General features: G+C 38.0%; 1 protein-coding gene across 1 annotated transcript in view; it reads left to right on the forward strand.

Moving 5' to 3' along the window:
* Window positions 1–21,427, forward strand: part of LOC122807607 — a 1,864,409-nt gene that overhangs the window by 169,434 nt on the left and 1,673,548 nt on the right. Inside the window, exon 4 of the mRNA XM_044078518.1 lies at window positions 3,489–3,606. Coding sequence (XP_043934453.1) covers window positions 3,489–3,606 — 118 coding nt within the window. The remainder of the gene's footprint in view (window positions 1–3,488; window positions 3,607–21,427) is intronic.

Consider the following 21,427-nt stretch of genomic DNA (forward strand, 5'->3'; position numbering starts at 1 on the left):
TGATCATTGTAGCCATCTACATTCCCCCAGGTGAAAATTCAACAGTTGAAAAAATTCTCCACTGGCCATCCTTAGCCTACCACCAGGAAATTATCATAATGGGATACCATAATATAGACTGGACCACCTATGACAACAATAATCCATCTAACTTTATAAATCTACATGGCTTCTACCAGCTAAAAGAAGATCCCACCAGCTAATAGACGATCCGACCAGAATAGTTAAAACATCTAACAGACACTCAATTCTAGATTGGATCCTCACTAACAAATCTCCTTCATCCATCCAATCAGGATGTCTTCCCAACTGTATCAGTGAACATCTGCCCACTTTTTTGCTTAGACACAATCTCAGTCCACCTAGACAATCAGTCTTCCGACTAATCCATAATAAAACATAATTCAGTACTCAAGCATTTCACTCCCTACTCCAACAAATAAATTGGTATTCACTAAGAATATTACCACTTGATGCTGCTGTACAACAGTTTAACACTACCTTCCTGGATATCTTAAACAGCTTATCCCCTTGTAGAACTGCTAGAATAAAAATGCACCATTCACCATGGCTATCAATAATACCAAAGATCTTCTGAAACAAAGGGACAAGGCATGGGTACACTGGTTAACTACTAGAAACCAAGATAATGTAAAGCTCTACAAACAACTTAGAAATAAAGCAAAATCCCAAATAAAAGCTGATAAAGACATACTACATCACTGCACCACAAATGTATCAAATCAACCCCCAAAAATTCTGGTTCACTATTAACAAACTCTTTCAGCCTGGCATCACTACCACACCTACACCCACTACACCCCCTTCAGTGGATAATATTGCAACACAGTTCAATTCTTTCTTCATAAACTCTATACACTCTCTTTTCAAATATAACAAAAATGTATCACCCAAGGTCCTAACCATCAATAATCATCTCACAAATACCTTTTCATTACAACCTGTTCCAACTCAAACCATATACAAACTTCTTAAAAAGCTCAAACCTACCAACCTTGCTCCAGATAATCTACCATCAGAAATCATCAAAACTGCTGCAGAAGTTATCACACACCCCATATCAATCCATATCAATTGCTCCATTACTGAAAACTACGTTCCACTTTTCTGGAAAATCTCTTACATCACTCCCCCCTGCATAAAGTCAGAAACTCCACAGAACTCACAAACTATAGGCCAATTGCCATCCTTTCACCCCTCTCAAAAGTACTTGAAAAATGCATTCATACTCAACTTCTAAATCACCTTCTATCCAGCAAACCCATATCTTATACTCAACATGGTTTTTACCATCACCATAGCACCAGAACCCCCTCCTAAGTTTTCCCAGTACCATAAATCAATACAGAAACCAAAACAGACTTGTCTCTGCTATCTTTTTTGATCTCTCTAAGGCATTTGACATGGTTTCACACCAGAAACTCTGTCAGAGCTAGCCACTCTACCCTAGCATGGTTCCACATTTACCTAACTAAATGGCAGCAAGGTGTTAGGTGGAAATGGGAGCTATCATCTCTACTCCATGTTAATATTGGAGTCCCACAAGGTTCTATATTAGGACCCCTCCTTTTTGACATATTCACTAATCAATTGCACAAATACACTCCTCTAGCCTCAGTTATTCAATATGCAGATGATTCTACCATTATATATATAATGCATCCTCCCTCACACAGCTAGAAGAAATCACACAACAATCCTTTCTAGAATCTTGGCTAAACAAACCTAATCTTATAAGCAAGATTAAGCTCATGCTTTTTCTCTCCACCAAATCATCCATACCCCCAGTCTCTTTTTCCACATACATTCCTCTAACAACACACTCATAACCGCCTCCTCACAAACAAAGCTACTAGGTGTTATCATTGATAACAAACTGAAATTCGACATTCACCTATCTCAATCCATTAAAAAATGTATATCAAATTTGTCTCGCTCTTCTGCATTAAGCCATTTCTTACTAACCAAGGCAGGTTAGACATCTCCAGAACTCACCTCCTATCTACTCTGTCTTATGCCTCTCCTATCCTTACCACACTTAGCAAAACTGAACTTTTCAAACTTGAATCCCGCTAAAACAAAATAACCAAGTTTGCCATTAACTCTCCACACAGGTCCCATCATTTCTCCATCTTACGACAGTTAAATTGGTTGGAACTCCCCCAACACCTGACCTATACCCAGCTAATTATTACCCACCTCTTAGTTTACCAGCCAGACAAAATCCCAGCCTTTCAATGTCTCCAACTCATATCCGAATACTCATCAACTCCTTTCTATATATAAAACCCTCTTGCAAGTCTCCAAAAGCAAAAACAAGACCGGGGATTTCCATCTAATCCCACCACATCTCTAAAATCTGGAAGAGCATTCCCCAACATATTTTAAACATCACAGACATAACTCAATTCAAGAAACACCTAAAAGACTATCAATATAGCAACTGGATCTGCTCTTGGATCGACCCAGGCTAATCTCTCCCCTGTATGTGTTATTCCCCAGCCTGTGAACCTCTACTTACACACCCGATGTATTCACATCTTCTAACCCCCTTCTCCTCTTTCTCTTCTTACACTAACCTGACTAAAAAGGTAAACATACTCTCAAATACCTTTTATGTAAAAAAAAAAACCTCATTCCTCCTTAAAACAATTTTTTTGATATTTATATATCAATGTATACTATTACTTATTCCTATAATTTTGATGTTACACCTAAGATGCAAATTGTATATTTGTACTTGTCTATTTAAATCAATGTATTTGTTCCTTTTATATTAATGCCTATGTAAACTGTACTTTAGTGTTTTGGAGTCTCTCTTTCGTCTTTGGATCAAAACTGTATGTGAACTTTTTTTTTAAGTTTCCCAAAAAGGCACCTTTATTATATATTCATTCCAAGGATTGTAATTTTGTCTTTATTCATATTCACACAAAAGTCTCTCCATAACTTGCACAATCACAAAAAATATATATAAAATGTCTCTTCGTTATTCAAAAAATGCTCTTCTCTCTTGTGCTTTTACACCCAGCTGTTATCTCATACCTTGTATCTGTTCAGTTCCTGATCCCTTTTGCTTTTTTGTTCTTACCACACATTTTCTTTTAACGCTGTCCTCTTTTCTTGTTTCTCTCACTCCTGTTGTAGCTGCTACTGTCTCTGCATATGATTTCTGTGACTTTCTGATGTCTCCTTCCAGTGTTGACTCTGTGTCTCCTTCATTTATTTTCTCCATAATGCCTCCGCATGAAACCTCATTCTCTGGTTCACTTTGGTTTATCATTTCTTGCAGTACATCATCCCGCAACCCTTCCTGGTTAAAATGCCTTAAGTATCCTATTTTTCAAGCTGTTTAATTATAAAGGCATAGAACACTAATTTGTCAGTGTCTTCGTATTTGTAATACATAAATAAGACCCAAGATAACTGATAGTACTGATCTTTTATTTCATTATTTTTTATTTCAGAGAACTTGATGATTTACTGTATGATCTTGTCGTAGAAGTGTGGAACAAAGGTTTAATACGAGATGCCTTTTTAGGCGCTGTGTCAATTCCACTTACTGAGGTGGATTATGCTACTGAAGTAAGTCCTCCTTTACTCTGCCTTGCTTCTTTTAAAATTAAAGTCCATATGTTTTTGTATCCATTGTTTTTCTTTGCCTTAGGCAGGTAAGGATTATAGTCAGATGTAGTTACTTTGTAGCACACTGTGTAAGAATTGCAGCAACTTCAGGCAGTAACAACACCAATTAAGTATCACTTTACTGTTATTATTCTATTATTATTATTGCAAAAATACTTGAACCTGGTGAAGCCCAGGGTTACAGAGGGAAGACTTCTATTTGGGCTGTTGGTGACCAGTGTTCAGGAACAGACTTGGACCACTACTGGCTTTAGCCAAGCAGGAGAGGATAAAGTAGCCAATGTATAGCTACTCAATTTTCAAGGGAGGGTTTGTGAGGGATTTCTACTTCTGTGACCTTTGGTGGAGACCAGGAGCTTCACAGGTTACCTCCAGACTGAGAGGAAGTGGCACAATGTCTGATGCATGGTGGAATGATTTGTAATTAGTCAAGTTGCATGCCTGATCTTTACTGTTTGATAATTTTTATGATGTTACTGTTTTCTGTATGTTCAATGTTTTCAGCTCTTGCTGAATAGGGGTCGATATTAGAACATTCGAAGTTTTGAAACTTCGATGTTCTAATATAGACCCTATGTGTTTGCCCATCCAATTAGATATTTTAAGAGATATTAAATCTAGGTTTAATTTTTAGGAAAATGAAATAGCATGTCCATATACTCTCTCTCTCTCTCTCTCTCTCTCTCTCTCTCTCTCTCTTTCATGCACCCGTGTATGTGCAGACACACACACACACACACATGCATTTACTAGGTGTACACTATTATGTGAAGAGAGCAACTGAATGGCAGAAGTGCATTAAAAAGCTATGTGCATAGATGCAGTGTGATTGGCAGTAAACCTTGCAATGCAGCTCCAGTATCCAGTCTCATAAGAAAGGCATTGAAAAGGGAAAAGCTATCATGTTCATTGGCAGTATGCAGAGATGTTTATATGTGAAACCTATGATGAAGGGGTACTCTTGCTAAAGATACACAAAAATATACAAACAAGCAGACTGATAAATACAATTAAAAGAGACAACATGCAGTATTGAGTTAATAACGACTCTTTCGTCACTTGATCACTATTGATAGTAATATAAACAGAACTTGCGTTTATCGGCATGGTTAAAGTCATTGGTAGATGCAGTCTAACTCTAGAAATGATCGCATGATTTAAATTTCATATTGAATAGTGTCATTCAGAAAGGTAAACAAGTGAGTTGGGAAATTAATTGAAAGGCAGGGCATACTATTGGAGCTTGAGGACTCAGACACTGAAAAAAATATGATGTTAATTTGCAAAAACCTTTACAAGACATGTGTTCACACTTTAAAGGCATCCCTTATCTCTTATAGGCAGCTCAGTCACAGAGAAGATTTAAAAATTTGTTGAAGGGGGAAAAATGATGCTCAAAAATAGACAAGATGATGACGTAACTTACAAAGGAAATCAAGACTTGGAATTAGATATGGAAAAGCAGAACAGGAAAAATGATAGCTAGGAAAATTAACACTATTTGTAGAATATTTTTATTATGTGGAGCTCAGAAAGGGTGCAAGGCAATGAACTCGGTTGTCTATTGCCGGCTAATGAAGGAGTACTGCTTATATTGATTGAGTGACTTGTATAGTAAGAAAATACATATGGTGGTCAGTAGGAAAAGTCATTCAGACAGGACATACTGCACAGTCAGTTGCTATCCTTCTATGAATCCAGTGAGAAAATTTTACTTGTACCACTGGGTTCAGTGTCAATAGCCTGATGACTTTTCAGTGAGTGTGTAGATGATGATGTAGTATTTATAAATGTCTGCTAAGGCTTTATCTTCTTGTTTCTATGAGGCATAAGCAATGATTTTTTTTTTGATAACCTCAGTATAAAAGTACATTCAGACATCATTTGCAGGATATACTAGATAAAGCAGGACAACATGAATTGGTCTTGATAATGGGTTATCTGAATGCATGTATCGAGACAGGCAGAACAGGATATGAGAGCTGCCTGGGTCCACATGGGTGGTGCAGCAGGAATAAAGAATGAGAAGGCTGTAAAGTCAACAGAGACAGGGATGAAGCCCTGGAAGTTTCCTGGAGAGAAAGCACAACAGTCAAGTAATTACTCAGGACTCTAGCACCTAAAGAAGAAGAGGAAATAGGTGGCACTGAAGATGAATGGCATAGCCTCAAAGCAGCACATGTGAAGACTATACAACAGTTATGTGGCCGAGACAGGTATGTAGATAAGGTAAATAAGGAGAGCTGGTGGCGGAATAAAGAAGTCCAAGAAGTTATCAGAGGAAATTAGGAATGCAGGAAAAAGTAGGAATTATGAAAGATGGGCCAGTCCAGGAAGGAATACTAGTTGGCTAACAAAGAAGCTAAGAAAGGAGTTGCAATAGCGAACAGAAAGGCATCAGAGGCACTCTTACCACCTTCTGGAAAGTAAGTCAGTAGATGACACAAAGAAACTATATCAGGTTGCAAACCAAAGACAGAAAGATAAAGAAGATAGTCAGATGCCCCTCATAATGGATGTCAGCAACAAGCTGCTCACTAGTCCACAAGATATCAAAGGCAGATGGAAGAAGTACTTCAAGCAGCTTCTGAATGGAAAAAACTGCAGACACTGTACTGCCCCAGACACAGCCTACAGTCAGAGAAGAAGAGGATCCCACCACAGAAGAAGTAAGAACAGCACTAAGGAAAGTGAAGTACTGGAAAGTAACAGGCTCAGATGAGGTCACAGAAGCTATGATAAAGAGGCTGGTTATGATAGGGGAGAAATGGTTCCTGAGGGTACTCATAGCAGTGTGGAGAGAAAGACATATCCTGGCTGACTAAAAAATAAACATACTAGAGCCAGTGTACATGAACAAAGGGGATGTTCACAATGGTAGGCAATACAGATGTGTCTAACTCCTGTCACACTGCATGAAAGTTCTGGAGGGTGTGACTGATAAATGTATATGTTGAGTTATAGAAAGTAAGATAGGAGATGAGCAATTTGCATTTAGATAAGGATGCAGCAGAACTGGCCCAATGTTTGCAGAGAGACAGATAATTGAGAAGAAGCTAGAGATGAAGAAAGAGTCCAACTGGGCCTTCCTTGACTTAGAGAAAGCATATGACAAGGTCCCAATAAAGATGTTTGGGCAGTACCATGGTGGTGAAAATTCCCTGAAACATTGGTAGAATTAGTGCAGGCTATGTACAAGGATCCAATGACTCAAGTACGAACAGTGTTTGGTCGCACAGAAGGAATCCCAATGGAAGTGGTAGGGTTGGAATAATGGTTAAGGTGTTTACCTCTCAGAAACAAGGTACAGGGCTTGATTCTCACCTTTGGGGATTTGGCTAGGCATAAAATGGCCCAGAAGGGTAAATAACCTAGTATTCACCTATGAATATATGAGTGGGTATGTGCGAGGTTCAGCTCTGAGCCCACTGCATTTCATACTTGTGATGGACTACTTTAGCAAACAGGTCAGAGGTGACAGGTCAATACAGTTGCTGTATGCAGATGATGGGCATTATAGGCAGACTCTGAGCAAGAATTTTAGCAAAGGATAGGTTAATGGAATGCAAAACTGAAGGCACTTGGAATGAAAGTGAGTACAGATAATACAGTTGCAATGGCAGCAAATGGAGTTCAGAAGAAGCTGATGATTGTGATAGAAGAGAAAATAGAGGAACAGGTTAACATCTTCAAGAATCTGGGAGGAGTGGTTGTGATGAAAAGAATTCTGACTGAGGAGGTCAAAGCTAGACTCACAGGAGTTGCAGCCAATTGACAGAGATTGTCAGGTGTAGTAGTATACGACAGAAGAATGCCAAGGAAACTGAACAATAGGGTGTACAAAGCAGTGGTGTAACCAGTACTACTGTATCATACAGAAACTTGGTCAGTAAAGGTAGAGCAGCTAAGAAAGATAGAGGTCATGGAGATGAAGTGCCTGAGATGGGTGATGGGATGCCCAGTGGGTAACAGACAAAAAAATGAGGACATAAGAGCAGAAGCCAAAGTAGCTCCAGCTGCAGAAAAGGTCAACAAGAGCAGATTTTGGTGGTCTGGACACCTGCAGAAAAGCAGAAAATAATCTAGTGAAGAAGATTTTGGGCAGGCAGGAAGAAGACGAGAGAGAATGTGAGCATCCAGCCAAGAGACAGATGGATTTTATGGTAGAACACCTATGAAAGTCCGGGATGAATGTTGAAGAAGGTAAGAGAGTGGCACTGAACAGAAAAAGATGGTGACAGTTGTGACAGCACTCTGATCCCATGAAGAAAAATGTGAAAATGGGGGTTCAGGATGATGTTGAATGTAGGCTGGTGTGATATGAATATGTAGAAGTATGAGTATTAATGTGTGCTGCTGACAAACTACAGTGTTTGGTAAAATGGCAGCCTCCATCACAGATTGCACTGTGTGTGTCAAGTAATGATACATTTACTGTGAGCATTTAGACAGTGTCTATACGGCCTAAGAATTTTAGGTTATATAAGGACAGCAATAGCAGGGAGAGTAGACTGTTGGATGACCATCGTTGTCAGGTGTGTCTGTATCCTGTAAGTGTAAGTGCCAGGTTACGCACTGATAATTGTAGACTAAAGGAAGAAAGACAGAGTGTTACTAGTGAGACTGTTAGCATCAAGTGGAATAAACAACAGTGGTGCCTGCTTAAGAAAGACTTGATAAGTGCAAGCAATGGTAGAGAAGGGAGGAAGCAGAAATGAGTGATAAAAGTAGAAGTAGATAAGGTAGAAATATGGATAATTAAGCTAGGTTTGGAGCTGCCAGCATACATCTCAACCTCTTAGAAGAAGAAATCTGGACAAAGTCATCAGGAAAAATTGGGACAAAGGCCCAAAAATACGGACAATTTTTAAATGTTGCTCTTACAACCTTACAAAGTTTATACAATAACAAGTTTTGTATTAGCATACATTTTCTGAAGGATATGAAGTCTAAAACTCAAATGCTTGTCATTATTTTCTAACTTCAATCTTTAAAGATTTGCCACTAATTTGCCAGAAAAACACAATTTTATAAAAACAGACCAAAAATATGAGGCAAAAACCTGGACATTCTGCTAAAATCTGTACAGTTGAGAGGTATAGTTGGAGGGTGCAGTACAGTAAAGAACCGACCAAAATAGTAGAAATATTTTATTGACAAAAACTGTAGGAAACAGCACAACTTATATATTAACAAATTTATTCTTATTTTGTTTTATGATTTTTTGCTGAATGTGTTAGTCCCACTAGGCTAATGGCCTCCTTTCAGTGACACCCATGATGGCATTTAAACTACTAGCGGAAACCTGGTCAGGGCATTTAGGAACTTCCCCTATTTTTTTCATTGTGAGATTGTGAGGGGGAACCTTTTCACTGATGGACTTTTGCACAGAAGCACATAGAAGTAGCTGTTTAGTAAAGGCAGGAGAGGAGAGTTGTTCTGTTGGTGATAGTATTGTGGTTCTGTCAGTAAGACAGATGACTGTTGAAAAGTGACTGGATAGTGCAAAAGAATTTAGCTGACTTGAAACCTAAGGATTTTGAAGAAGGTGTAACTGAAATTGCTTCTTCAGGTTTGCCTGGTGAAAAACAGGTTTGTTTATTGAACTGGAAAAGAGTCTTGGATTTTGTGGTCAGATATGATGGAAAAGATGTTCAGAATGGACTGTGAGTTGGACAGAAAGGAAATGAGTAATGAATTAGTTGGACAATTGGTTACAGGTATGACCCAGTCTGGAAAACTGTATGCTGATGCAGTTAAAATAAAAAGTACTCTAAACTTTATTAAAAAGAAAAAAAAAATGTTTGTTGTTCAGATAAGAAATAAGAAATCATAGACAGATATTTTGTGTGGGATAATTTAATGTTACCTTTGCATTTTTGAAGCAAAAGACATTAGATCCTTGATTCATTTATGGAAAGATACATTTAGTTACTTAATATTTGGGACTGAAGACTTAATGGATCGATTTTTAATTGTGAAAAAAAGACTGTTACCTATGGAAAGAATTTATATTTTCCAGGCAAAGGACTTGATTAGAAAAAGTGAGTTAAAAGATGTTATTATTTTTTTTTTATTTATGCGTTATTCCGTTTCTGATATTGTGGAAGTTAAAGATGAGAGGGGTATTTGGAATGAAGGGTAGGAAGTGGATGTTATTTTAAAATATGAAAAAGACACGATAAAACATTTACCAAGTGTTATGGTAATAGAGAGTCAATTAAGTATATGGGATGGCTGAAAACTTCTTTTTGGAGGCGTGGATTTCAATCATTTGATAACTGATTGTACAAAACTAAGATGTAATCAATGTGGGACAAAGTTCATATGATAAATAATTGTAAAAAGGAATGTGGAATATGTAAAAGTGAGAGGCATTTTTAATTTGATTGTAAAATGATAAGCAATATATTGTTGAGCAGGGTGATGAAGAAAGTATTGTAATGTCTAAAAGTAATGAGGGAGTAGGAGAAGGGGGGAAGGCATTAATAAAAAAGATGAACTAATATCAGATGACTTAACATGTTATATTTCAGGACGATGAAGGTAACTTTATTGAGAGTGTTAAAAATGAAGAAATTGTTGAAAATGATAAGTCAGATTGTGAAGGGAGAGTAAAGGATGTTAAGAAAATACATTTGATAGATGCTGGGGTAAGGGTGAGGAAAAGAATATTTAAAAATACATCACTAAAGACTGGAAAGAAAGTTAAGGAGTGGTTTTAGATGTGTTTTGATTAATGAAACTAGTGAAAAATCTGATTCAAGGATCAAGGAATAGTTGTCCATAAACACAAAAAATATTCAACTGGGGAAGAATTAAAACATAAGAAAATGAAATTTAAAATACTTCTCATAAAAAGCAAGGTACTAATTTTAGAATGCTTTCAGTAAATGTAAATTTTATAATTAATATCATAAAAATGAGAAGGACATTGGAATGGCGTGCTAAATGTGGACTAGATATTATTCTTAGATGTAAGATTCCTGGCAAGTAAAGAAAGATTGGAAAGAGAAAGCTTGTGGAGTGGAAAAATAATATGGAATTTATTTATTTATTTAACATTAATTTACTGGGAAAGTCTGACTGGGACAGAGGCAATTTTCAGTGGAGGCCAAGGGAGAAATGCTGCAGATACATGCCTTTGGAATGTGGGAGGAAACCAGAGCACCCAGTGGAAACCCACATGAGTGCAGGGTAGACATCCAGATTCCAGACAGAAGGAACCCCAGCCAAGATTCAAATCAAAGAACCTCTTGCTGTGAGGTGACAATGCTAACCGCTGCACATTTGGAAAGTGAACGTTGTTTTGAAATGACTCTAGCGTATAAAAACAGTAACAATATTAGGTGTAATATTGGCATGGATGGGAAGGTTAACTGCTGAGGATGTAAGGTGGAGAGAATATGTTTAAAGAATTATAACATTATATGCTTATACAGATGGCAAGGAAAGAGAGAAAATCCATTTCCTCAAATTTTAGATTATATGGTGATTAAATTGAAAATTCTTATTGTAGTAGACTTTAATTGTGATTCCAGGAGAATATGTAAAAAAGAAAGGGAAAGATGTTACAAAATTCAAGAAGTAATAAAACATGTTTGGAATAAAAGTCAATGAACTTATATAAGGCATACAATTGGATCTGAAATTGATTATTTTGTAATAAGAGGAGGTTTGGGTATGGTGATACAGTAGAGACAAGCCTTTTAGATCATTTATCAATATAGATGGAAGTGATGGAAGAAAGAGAGTATACTAAAATTAGAAGGGGAATAAAAAGAATTCATAAGAAATTATGGGATGAATTTGGAAAGTGGGATGCATCATGGCTATGGAGGGATCATATAACCATGAAAGACTGTTTAGAAAAAATAGTCTGACTGGTGGACTGAACTTAAAAAGAAGCATAAAAGTGTTTTTAATGGGAGGATGATGTAAGAAAAGAAGTGAAAGAGAAGTATGGAAAGATATATAGAAATGTATTGGAAAATTTAGGGATGGATGCGAGAGATTATTATAATTTGGAAAAGGAAACTTATAAAGGAAAGCAAGAAATAAATTATCACATTACTGTTTAAACAGATATATTTACAAGGGAGGAGGGGTGAGATGTCTGCTTATTTGTTGTAATAGTAAAGGAGGATATTAGTACAATAATGGGAATGAAAAATATAAAAGGAGAATTAAAAAACATGAAGATCAAATTATGAGTGTTGTAGTACAACATGTAGAAAATATGTGTAAGAGTAAAAAGAAAGAAAATAGGAGAGAATAGAAATAAAAACAATCAGGAATAAGTTAATTTATGTATTCCATCACACAGAGAAAGAAAGATAAGTGAATTCATTTCTTGATCTGATTTTAAATGTATTTTTAACAGTCTGAATCAGTGTTAGGTAAGGTCTTTAAGCCTATATTGGAAATTCCAGTACATAGTTGCAATGTATTTTGGCTGTATTTTGCTGTTTAAATGTTCTAATTGCTGTTATTAAACCCTAGTTTCATTCATATGTACTGAGTGTATGTATAGGTATTGGAACATTTTAAATATGCTGCTTCTTTAAACTTGGTGAAAAGCCATATATTATTTATCAGAAAGGTCAGTCATTTAAATACTTACTTGAACATGGTTATAAAGGAATTAAAGCAAATGGAAAGTTAGGCATGTTTAAATATGGCCATTGTAATTAATGTCAATACATAAATGCTTGCAATAAATTTTATGTAAAAAGAACACAGTTTAAAATCAATGAGCACTATAATTGTGAATCTGATCAAATGGCTTATCTGGCATTATGTGATTCCAGTTATGCATTTTATGTTGGAATGACTGCAAGAAATCTAAATAATAGAATTTATAAACACTTATCTAACATTAGGAATTGTAAAAAAATGCCCTGTTTATGCCTTTTGAAGCAAACAGTGAACATAGGTTTTATTTTGTAATTTTAGATCAAATTATTGTTGATTCCCAGGGTTTTGTGGTGAAAGAACATCTGGCAATGAATGAACTAAGATGGCAGATAAGATTAGATGCTACAAATTTCCCTGGGTTGAATGATTCAGTATCTATTGCTTCTGTTTTAAAGCTAAAGTATTTAGCTAATTGAAGATAATTATGTTGAAGTGATTTAAAACAAGTAGGTCATATGACATTATTTTTGTATTTTAATATTTGTTACACTTTAAAGTTTATAGTTCTGAGGAAGTTCCATTAATACTGTTGGAACAAAAGCAATTAACACTGTTTATAATAAAGCTTTGGATATTTAGGCATCAATTTGAATCAAGCAATTAACTTATACATCACAGGAATTTGTAGTTATATATTAAAACAGTGGAGAGCATTGCGGCTGTGCAAAGTTGCAATGCTTTCCATATGTTTAAACCAGCTACTACACAGGAGGGAAAAAAAAGGTTGAGGCATCTCAGTCTACATCCAAAATATATATCAAGGCTGGTAAAGCAGCCTGATTCATTAGAGCGTCTTCATGTCAAAATAACTGTCAAACTGGTTGTTGCTATAGAACTCCCTCTAGGACAAAAGAAAGCCATGATACCTATCAACAGGAACTAGTATCACTTAGTATTAAACCCAATTCCTTCCATTATCCTAAGTGATCTAATGTATACAAGTGCACAGGCACACAGATTCCTGTCTTTTGTCAGTACAAATCTCTGGAACAATTAGTCAGAGTATCCACTGGGGGCATAACATCTTGGGCCTTGTCCTGCATCTTGCACCATCCATTGCACATTTTCATCACTTACTAGGTCTAACCATAAAGCAGTCTCTCTCAAAATGAAACTGAAACCAGAGATCCCTTCCACCCAAATTACCTTTAGAAATTTATTTAAGACAAACTACTTACTCCGAAGTGATTCATTGACAAGTTTGAAATCCCCACCAAGCACAGTTAACTGCTCTGAATGTTCAGAGATGTACACCACCACCACACCATACCAGCATGTAAACAGCTACATAGATGCAGCTGTACCCCATATAAAACAAGTACAAGATAAGCCCCAGAAACAAACCCACATTGTGAAACCATAATATCAACAGGCTTTATAACAAAAGGAAAAAAATTCTGACCAAACGTAAGAAGTGTAATTCCCAGAATGTTAGAGCCCTTGTCATTAAAATAAACCAACAACTCAGGAGCTTAATGAAATCTGCCAGAGCCAAGTATGAAGCTAAAATAGCTATCTAAGTCAAAGACAATCACGAGGCATTTTTAGTTATGTTAGTAAACTCAAACACACTATGCAGTAATGCACTGAGCTGTGAACAATGTTGCCTGTCCTGAGGCTGAAGGTGTAACGAATCTGCTAGCCGATAAATTTATCTCTAACTCTACCCCTCTTTCCCCTCTGTCTGTTGCTCAAGATATACCTAAAACTGGCTGTGTCCAGCTATCATTTAAGGCCAAGTTTTAAATTGCTAATTTTGTAGAATTTTAATTGCATTTACTGTTAAGGGCTACACACTCAAGTGTGTTAGCCTTTTCTGTGTTCTTTTACTGTATTATTGCATTGTTTTGCCTGTTTTAACCAAACCTCGCCAAAAAACAAAAAAAAAAATACTCTTTTGTTTGCTCATTTCCCACCTTTCCTAGCTAATGTAGTCCAGATCCCAGGCTTTGCTGGTTTCAGGACTTTATTTTCTGTGTTCAGAGCTATCCAGACCTTGCTGTGGTAGAGGGAAGTCCTACTGCTTACTAGTGGGAGTTGTGAGCATTGTACTGCCTATCTAACACTCGAGGAGTGATTTCCAGCTCTGAAATTGTAATTTTATTAGCCATTTTGGGCTGATTTCTATCCCTTTCAACTTTCTGGCTTAAAAACATATGCGTTTGCACATTTTCCGCATTGTTCAGCACCACGGGGCTATGGTTAAACTATTCCAGGTGCCAGAAAATCTGCTCTTCAAATTTTCCCTTAGACCTAGCTGGTTTCTCAGTAGTAGCACTACAATCTGAACCCCTGTGACTAGCACTTGCTTTAGTACCTGCTGGAAAGCACTAGGAAGCCTTAAATTGATACTAGCACTCAACTCTCCTTGTTGACAAGGAGAAATTAATTGTAAGCACTAAACAGCCTATAACTGCAAAGTACATTGCAAAGGTAAGAGAAAACAGCTCTTGTACTTTACAAAAAAAGCACCTAAACAGACATGTCCAAGGGTCAGCTTCCAGTGATTTCTCCTGTCCACCTGGTGAATCTGGGCATACTGGGGCAATGCAGCAACTGCCTCATGTACACAGACAACCCTCTCCTCCTACCACCCAACACTACAACCCGCAAGAGATGCACTTACATAGCCAAACTGGAAGCAAAGCTCTCTCCAGCCAAGATTGTGCTAGACAGTCAAGAGGAGAAGGTTAAAACCTGCACTACACCTCAAGCAACACATAGCCCTTCAAAACCCACACCATCAACACCTACACATAGCAACACTAAACCCATGTATGCAGAGGCCCTTAACATTAAACTGCTCAAGCCACAAGGACCTCCGAAGCTCAAACGCAAACAAACACCAGTCACAACCAAAGTGAGACATAGCTCACAATACCAGTGTGCCACTCAACAACAGCCCCTAAGGCAAAACAATGTACCCAACACTTTAGTCATAGGTGACTCTATATTCAGGCACACTGATATCCCACTCACCAGGTTGAACAAGGAGCCAATTACAGTCAGTTGCCTGTCGGGTGCCAGGATCCGCCACATAACTCATGCACTCAAGTCACTCCACAAGAAGTACAAATATAACTCTGTCATTGTCCATGTTGGAGTGAATGAGTTGAGACGTACCTCCCTGGACTACATGAAAAGAGACATGGAAGAGCTCTCGGATCATGTGACCCAGGCAGGTATGACCTAAACAAGTTAGACGGCAAAATTGGTTTTCTTTCTTTGGAGATGTACAGCAATTTCTCAAGAATTACTCCTCGTTTTATCCATTTTTGTTTTTCTACATTTGTAGTATGTGTCTGCATTGTTTTTAACATTTCTAAATCTAAAATCTCAGAAGGTTGTAATTCCTCATTCAAAAGAAATACTTCTGAAGCTGAAGCTGCCTGTTTTGCAGCTGTATCAGCTCTTGCATTACCTTTTGAAATCCTGTCTTGTTGTTTGGTATGAGCTACGCATTTACAAATAGCTACTTTCTGAGGTAACTGAATAGATTCTAACAAATCTAAAATAAATTGCGCATGATTAATTGGTTTACCAGTAGATGTTATCATTCCTCTATTTTTCCACTGCTGCACAAAAACATGTACAGTAGAAAAAGCGTATTGGCTGTCAGTAAAAATGTTCACACATTTACCCTTTGCCAAGGTACATGCCCTTGTTAAAGCAATCAATTCTGCTGCTTGTGCAGATAGTTTGTGTTAAAGACTTTGCTTCTAAAATCTCAGTATCAGAAACTACTGCATACCCTACTAGATTCTGTCCTGTAGGACCCTTTTTGCATGAGCTGTCCACATAGTATGTCACCTTGGCATCATCCAAGGGAACATCCATGAGATCTTTTCTAGGCAGTGTCTTTTGCTCAATCTCCTGCAGGCAGCAGTGTGGTTTGCCATCTGCAGGGGTTGGGAGCAAGGTTGAGGGATTCAAAGTTGTGCATCATTCAATTGTCATATGAGGTTGGCTCAACAGTATCGTCATACAGGAAAGATGCCTAGCAGGAGAAAGATATGCCACTTTTTCTTGCAGTAAAATAATTGCGACTGCATGAGGCACTCTCAATGTGAAAGGGTGGAATAACACTACTGAGGCTGAAGCCTGTACTGCCATTGCAGCTGCGACTACTGTTTGTACACAGTTGGGCAAGGATCGCGCCATTGGGTCTAGTTGTGATGAATAGTAAGCTATGGGGCATTGTTTGTCCCCATGTTGCTGTGTTACCACTGATGTCATATAGCCTTGCTTACAATCTACAGTTTGGAAAAATCGTTTATGATAGTTCGGTAATCCTAAAACTAATGAGGATGCTATCAGTTGTTTCAATTTACAGAAAGCTGATTCTGCTTCTGGTGTCCATTGTAATGAATCTTGTGCTGCCATAGGCTTCTTGTATATTAAGTTGGTCAGTGGAGCAGACTCGAAGGCATAGTTTGGAATCCAAGTCCAACAAAAATTAGTTGTCCCTAGGAAGGACATCATTTCCTTCTTGGTAGTTGGTTTGGGTGCTTGTAATATTGCTGTTTTCCTGTCTTCATCTAATATTCTGCCTTCTTTGGATATTACATATCCCAGGTATTTAACCTGTTTTTTCCAAAGCTGCAGTTTGTTTTTGTTTACTTTGTGTCCTTGAGTGGCTACAAATTGTAATAATGCTATGGTATCTTCTCTGCATTCTTGCTGGGTGGGGGCTGCCAGCAGAATGTCATCTACATAAAGTAAAATCTGGCTACCTTTCGGTGGGATAAATCCCGCCAAGTTACTTCCCATTTCCTGTGTGAATATTGTTGGGCTCCCACAATATCCCTGTGGTAGTCACGTGTATGTATACCTTTTCCCCTGAAATGTGAATGCAAACCAATGTTGGCTATCAGGGTGTATCAGTATCGAGAAAAACGCATTGCTAATATCTACCACAGAAAAATACTTCTGTTGAGGTTTCAAATCATTTAATAAGGTGTGTGGATCTGGCACCGTAGGTGCTCTAGGTATAACTGCGTCATTTACAGCTTGTAAATCTTGGACCATACGCCATTCTCCATTCGCTTTCCTAACAGGATAAGGGTGTATTACATGGCGAATCGGGAGATTCTATCAATACTCCTTCCTTAAGTAAGGCTGCTATTATAGGTTTGATTCCTACTTCTGCATCCTTTCTTAAGGGATACTGTCTCTTTTGAGGTCTAAATGCTGACTTTGGCGTGATAGTAACTGGTCCTGCTGTATGAATAAGTCCTACATCTCATTTCCCTGTTGACCAGGGAGTCTCTGGTATATCTCGTAAGGCTTTTTCTTCTTCCTCTAGTAAGAGTGCTACTCAGCTGTCCTCACTTGCCTGCAAGTGCACAGCTGGGTGTGTCTGTGTTATCCAATTCAGCTTCTGCTTTTGTACTCCCTGTTCTGACAGTTCTAACTCTGTCTGCTTTTCCCACCTTGTGACTTTTTCTCCTAGGTCTGCCCACTTCACATTCTTGTCTTTAGTTAAACTAACGTGGTAATCGATTAGATTTATAAAGTGCTAAGAATTCCTGGGGCAATGAACAGCTAACTACACTGTTCCCTTCTGTGTCCCAGTACAGATTATGCAATACTAATCTGTTAGCATGGTTTCTAAACAGTTCTTGCTCATATTCCTTATCACGTCCTGGTATGCTACAGTAATATAGAGTACAATGCAACAAATGCTGTTTATCAGTGTCAAGGGAGGGGGATTTACTGATGGCTACATTCATCAGTTCTTCAGTTACTGCCCCTGGACCAGTCGTAACCAAGTCCTGGCTGTACCAATAAAATGTTTCACCCTCCGGTCGCACCACAAAAGTATCCATGTGTCACTGTGTTTCCATACCCTGCATTGTTGGAACTACTGCTATGCCAAATATCTGCATAAGGTCTCTGCCCAAAAGATTTACTGAGCATTTTGCAGAAACAACAATTTTGCTTTTTTGGGTTATCCCTGAAACAGGGTCAGTTATTGCTATGCTATGGGAGAGTGGCTCCCAATACAGCTGTCCATTAGCTGCTTTTACTAAAATATAATCAAGTGATTCTGAATTTTCTCGTAGTTTGGAAGGATGCATCAGGGTCCGTGAAGCCCCTGAGTCACACAGAAATTTAACTTCCCTCCCCTCTACCAGAAGTGTAACTTCCGGTTTTGTGTCTGCTAAATAGAGCTCTAGGCTCAATAATGCCAAGTCTAAAATTAAATTTTCTTCACCATCGGTGATTTCTTGTACTTCCTCTATTTCTTCTATCACATTCTCTACTCCTTCTATCACATTTGCATTGGTCTTTTCTTGGTTATTCCCTTCTAGTGATTCTTGACTATCATATAATCAGTCCTCACCCTCCTTATCTTCCGTGGCTACCTTTTTGTTTTGCCTGCAATCCCTTGCCAAATGTCCCTTTTTCCCGCATTTAAAACATTCACCCCTCTTCTTTCTCTCTTCAGACTCCTCTGATCGCTTATCTGATTGTTTGTTTCCCTGGGCATTTTTCTTACCCTTCTTCCCGGACTGTACTACAAAGACTTCTGCTCCATCTTCTACTGCGAATATTTGAGTTTTCTTTTTCTTTTTGCTATTAAAATGCCTTTCGGCATGTCTCGCATATTCAAGTAATGACTGTAATCTACTTGTACGGTCATCTACCATGTGCTTCGTAATGACACTACTTAAGGGTGCAATACTACTCTTCAAAAATGCATTCTTTAATTGTTGCTCATATGGGGAATCATGTATTTGGTCTTCAGGTACCTGCATTCCACAATGGTTATTAAAACACTCTAATAGTCTAGCATAATATCTATCAACAGTTTCACCTTCCTGTTGGATGCATTGATTAATGCAAGTCCAGTCAGCCCTAGGCTTCCACTTCTCAGAGATTCGGTCTGTCAGACCTTTCACTCTGTTATCCAGCTCTGCGTTGCTATGTGGGAGTGGCTTATATTCTGCGTCATGGGGATTCCAGTTGCCACTGATCATGTGCCAATCTGGACCTACGATTTGTCTGACTATTTTCTCTACTTCTTCTCCATTTAAATGGTAACTTAACCTCATGCCCTGTAAGTCTTCTAGGAATTTTCTAAAATTAACTTTCGGATGGGGAATTCCTTCTGTGGCTTTCCGGATGTCTTCCGGTGTCCACGGTCTATACACTAGAAGTGTTGGGTTCTGTCCTGCCTGTCCTGCCTGTGGATTTTGTACTTCTATGAGTGGACATATCTCTTCTTCACTCATAGCTTGTGAATTTTTATTTATTTCATACAATTCAATATCCCCTCTTAAGTTACGTGTTCGAGACCTAGTCTCGACAGGATCTCTGATAAATGGTTTTGATTTCGCAGGGACGGTTGGATATAGCGGAGGTGGATCAGCTTGTCCACTCGCTTCATATTCTGGTAAGGGAAGCGGAGGAGATGGAGGGGCTGATGCCATTACTAGGTTATTGTCTTCTTTGTCTAAAATCATTGCTTTTCAATTTTTAATCTTTTGTTCCCTGCGGATTGCTTCCGCAAGCCACCTGTGTGCCTGAGGAACTCCCAATTGGCATTGCTTTTTTACCTGACCTTTTGTGTCTGTTTTAAGTTGTTTGACAAGTTTGATAAGTGAAGGTTTGTCTAATTTGCCATCAAATTTGTATTTATTAACCCATTTTGTATAGTACCGAACGTTATCGGCATGTTGTAATTGCATATATTTCACATATTCGGTTAATGGCGGATCTCGGGATCTTTTTGTGCACTTATTTCCCATGTTGTCTTAACTTAGAAATTGTTACGTAACCTTCTTATCACGTGGTACCACGATTTTCTTTTTCACAGTTTATCTAGAATAACTGCCTACCTATCCTGTTTCCCTGATCTATGACAAGACAGCAATCTTTTTTGTCCCTGATTTATACAAAATCTCCCTGACAAAAACAAATACTGTAACAAGTCCCTGATCTGAAACAGAGAAAAGGTAAATTCCTCCTTACCTGAGCCTCCATGATTGACCATCTCACTGATGGAACCGTTGACTCGTCCTCCAATCGCAGATCAGAAACAGTGGCTGGCCTCTTTTGAACGACAATTCAGTCGGTGGTCTTTCAGAGCAGAAGAACCGATGTGGCCTCTTCCCCGTACGGTTTCATACCACCGGGCCCATCTGATCTGAGCTAGAGCGAGAGTTTCCGGCTCGAAGGACCAATCTGTCAAAGGAAAAATAAACTTCAAAAAGATCAATACACGGCAGGTTCAGGTTAAGGCACTTTAATCTTGCAGCAAGGAGACAAAAATGTGCTAATACAGAGTTTGTCTAACTAAAATCAGGAAGTAAGGTCATCTTTATAGATTTTCTAACAAGACATTGCCTTCCAAGCTGACGTAACAGATCACAAGTTTTAACATCATTACTTCATAGCAGCTGTTAGTCCATGATTTTCTGCTTGCACTATCAATTTTATGAAAAACTTCCTAAGAAAAACAACGTGGCCTTGGTGACCATCGGTTAGATACAGCTTCCCACTATGTTATGTTACCATTCAAGGTACTATAGCTAATTTGAGCACAAAGCAAGTACATATTCTTCAAGCAGTCTTTTGTCTCATGTATCTCTTCTTTTCCGCAGCTGTGCATGTTCTCATAACATGAACAGAGCTGATTGTTCATATTCAATCATATTATAGAAAACAGTATTGTTCTATTCATACACTATTCATTCATTTTCCTGACCTAGCAGATAATCACCTGCTTCTCAGTACATTTCCAAAAGGCATAAACATGAATTTTGCTGTGCTAGCAAATATTAGGTCAGGGCGCATCTTGCAGTTTCAGAAAGCATACTGTGGTTTGAAAAATCATCTTATAATTTCATACAGAATTAAGCTGCACATAAAATAGAATGAAATGTGTTAACTCGTTTAGCTTCTAATAAGCACTAAACATATATTAATACATATTCTTCTAACAAGGTAACAACTAAGAGGGAAGAAGGGATTTTTTGTACCCTTTTGGCTTATACATCTGGTGAGGTGTCTGCACATGCAAGATCAAATGGGTTTGGTAGAGCTCTTATTCTCTCAT

The sequence above is a fragment of the Protopterus annectens genome, chromosome 7.part1 (genome assembly GCF_019279795.1).
Source record: "Protopterus annectens isolate FY-2018-M chromosome 7.part1, PAN1.0, whole genome shotgun sequence".
NCBI classification, from domain to species: Eukaryota; Metazoa; Chordata; order Ceratodontiformes; family Protopteridae; genus Protopterus; species Protopterus annectens.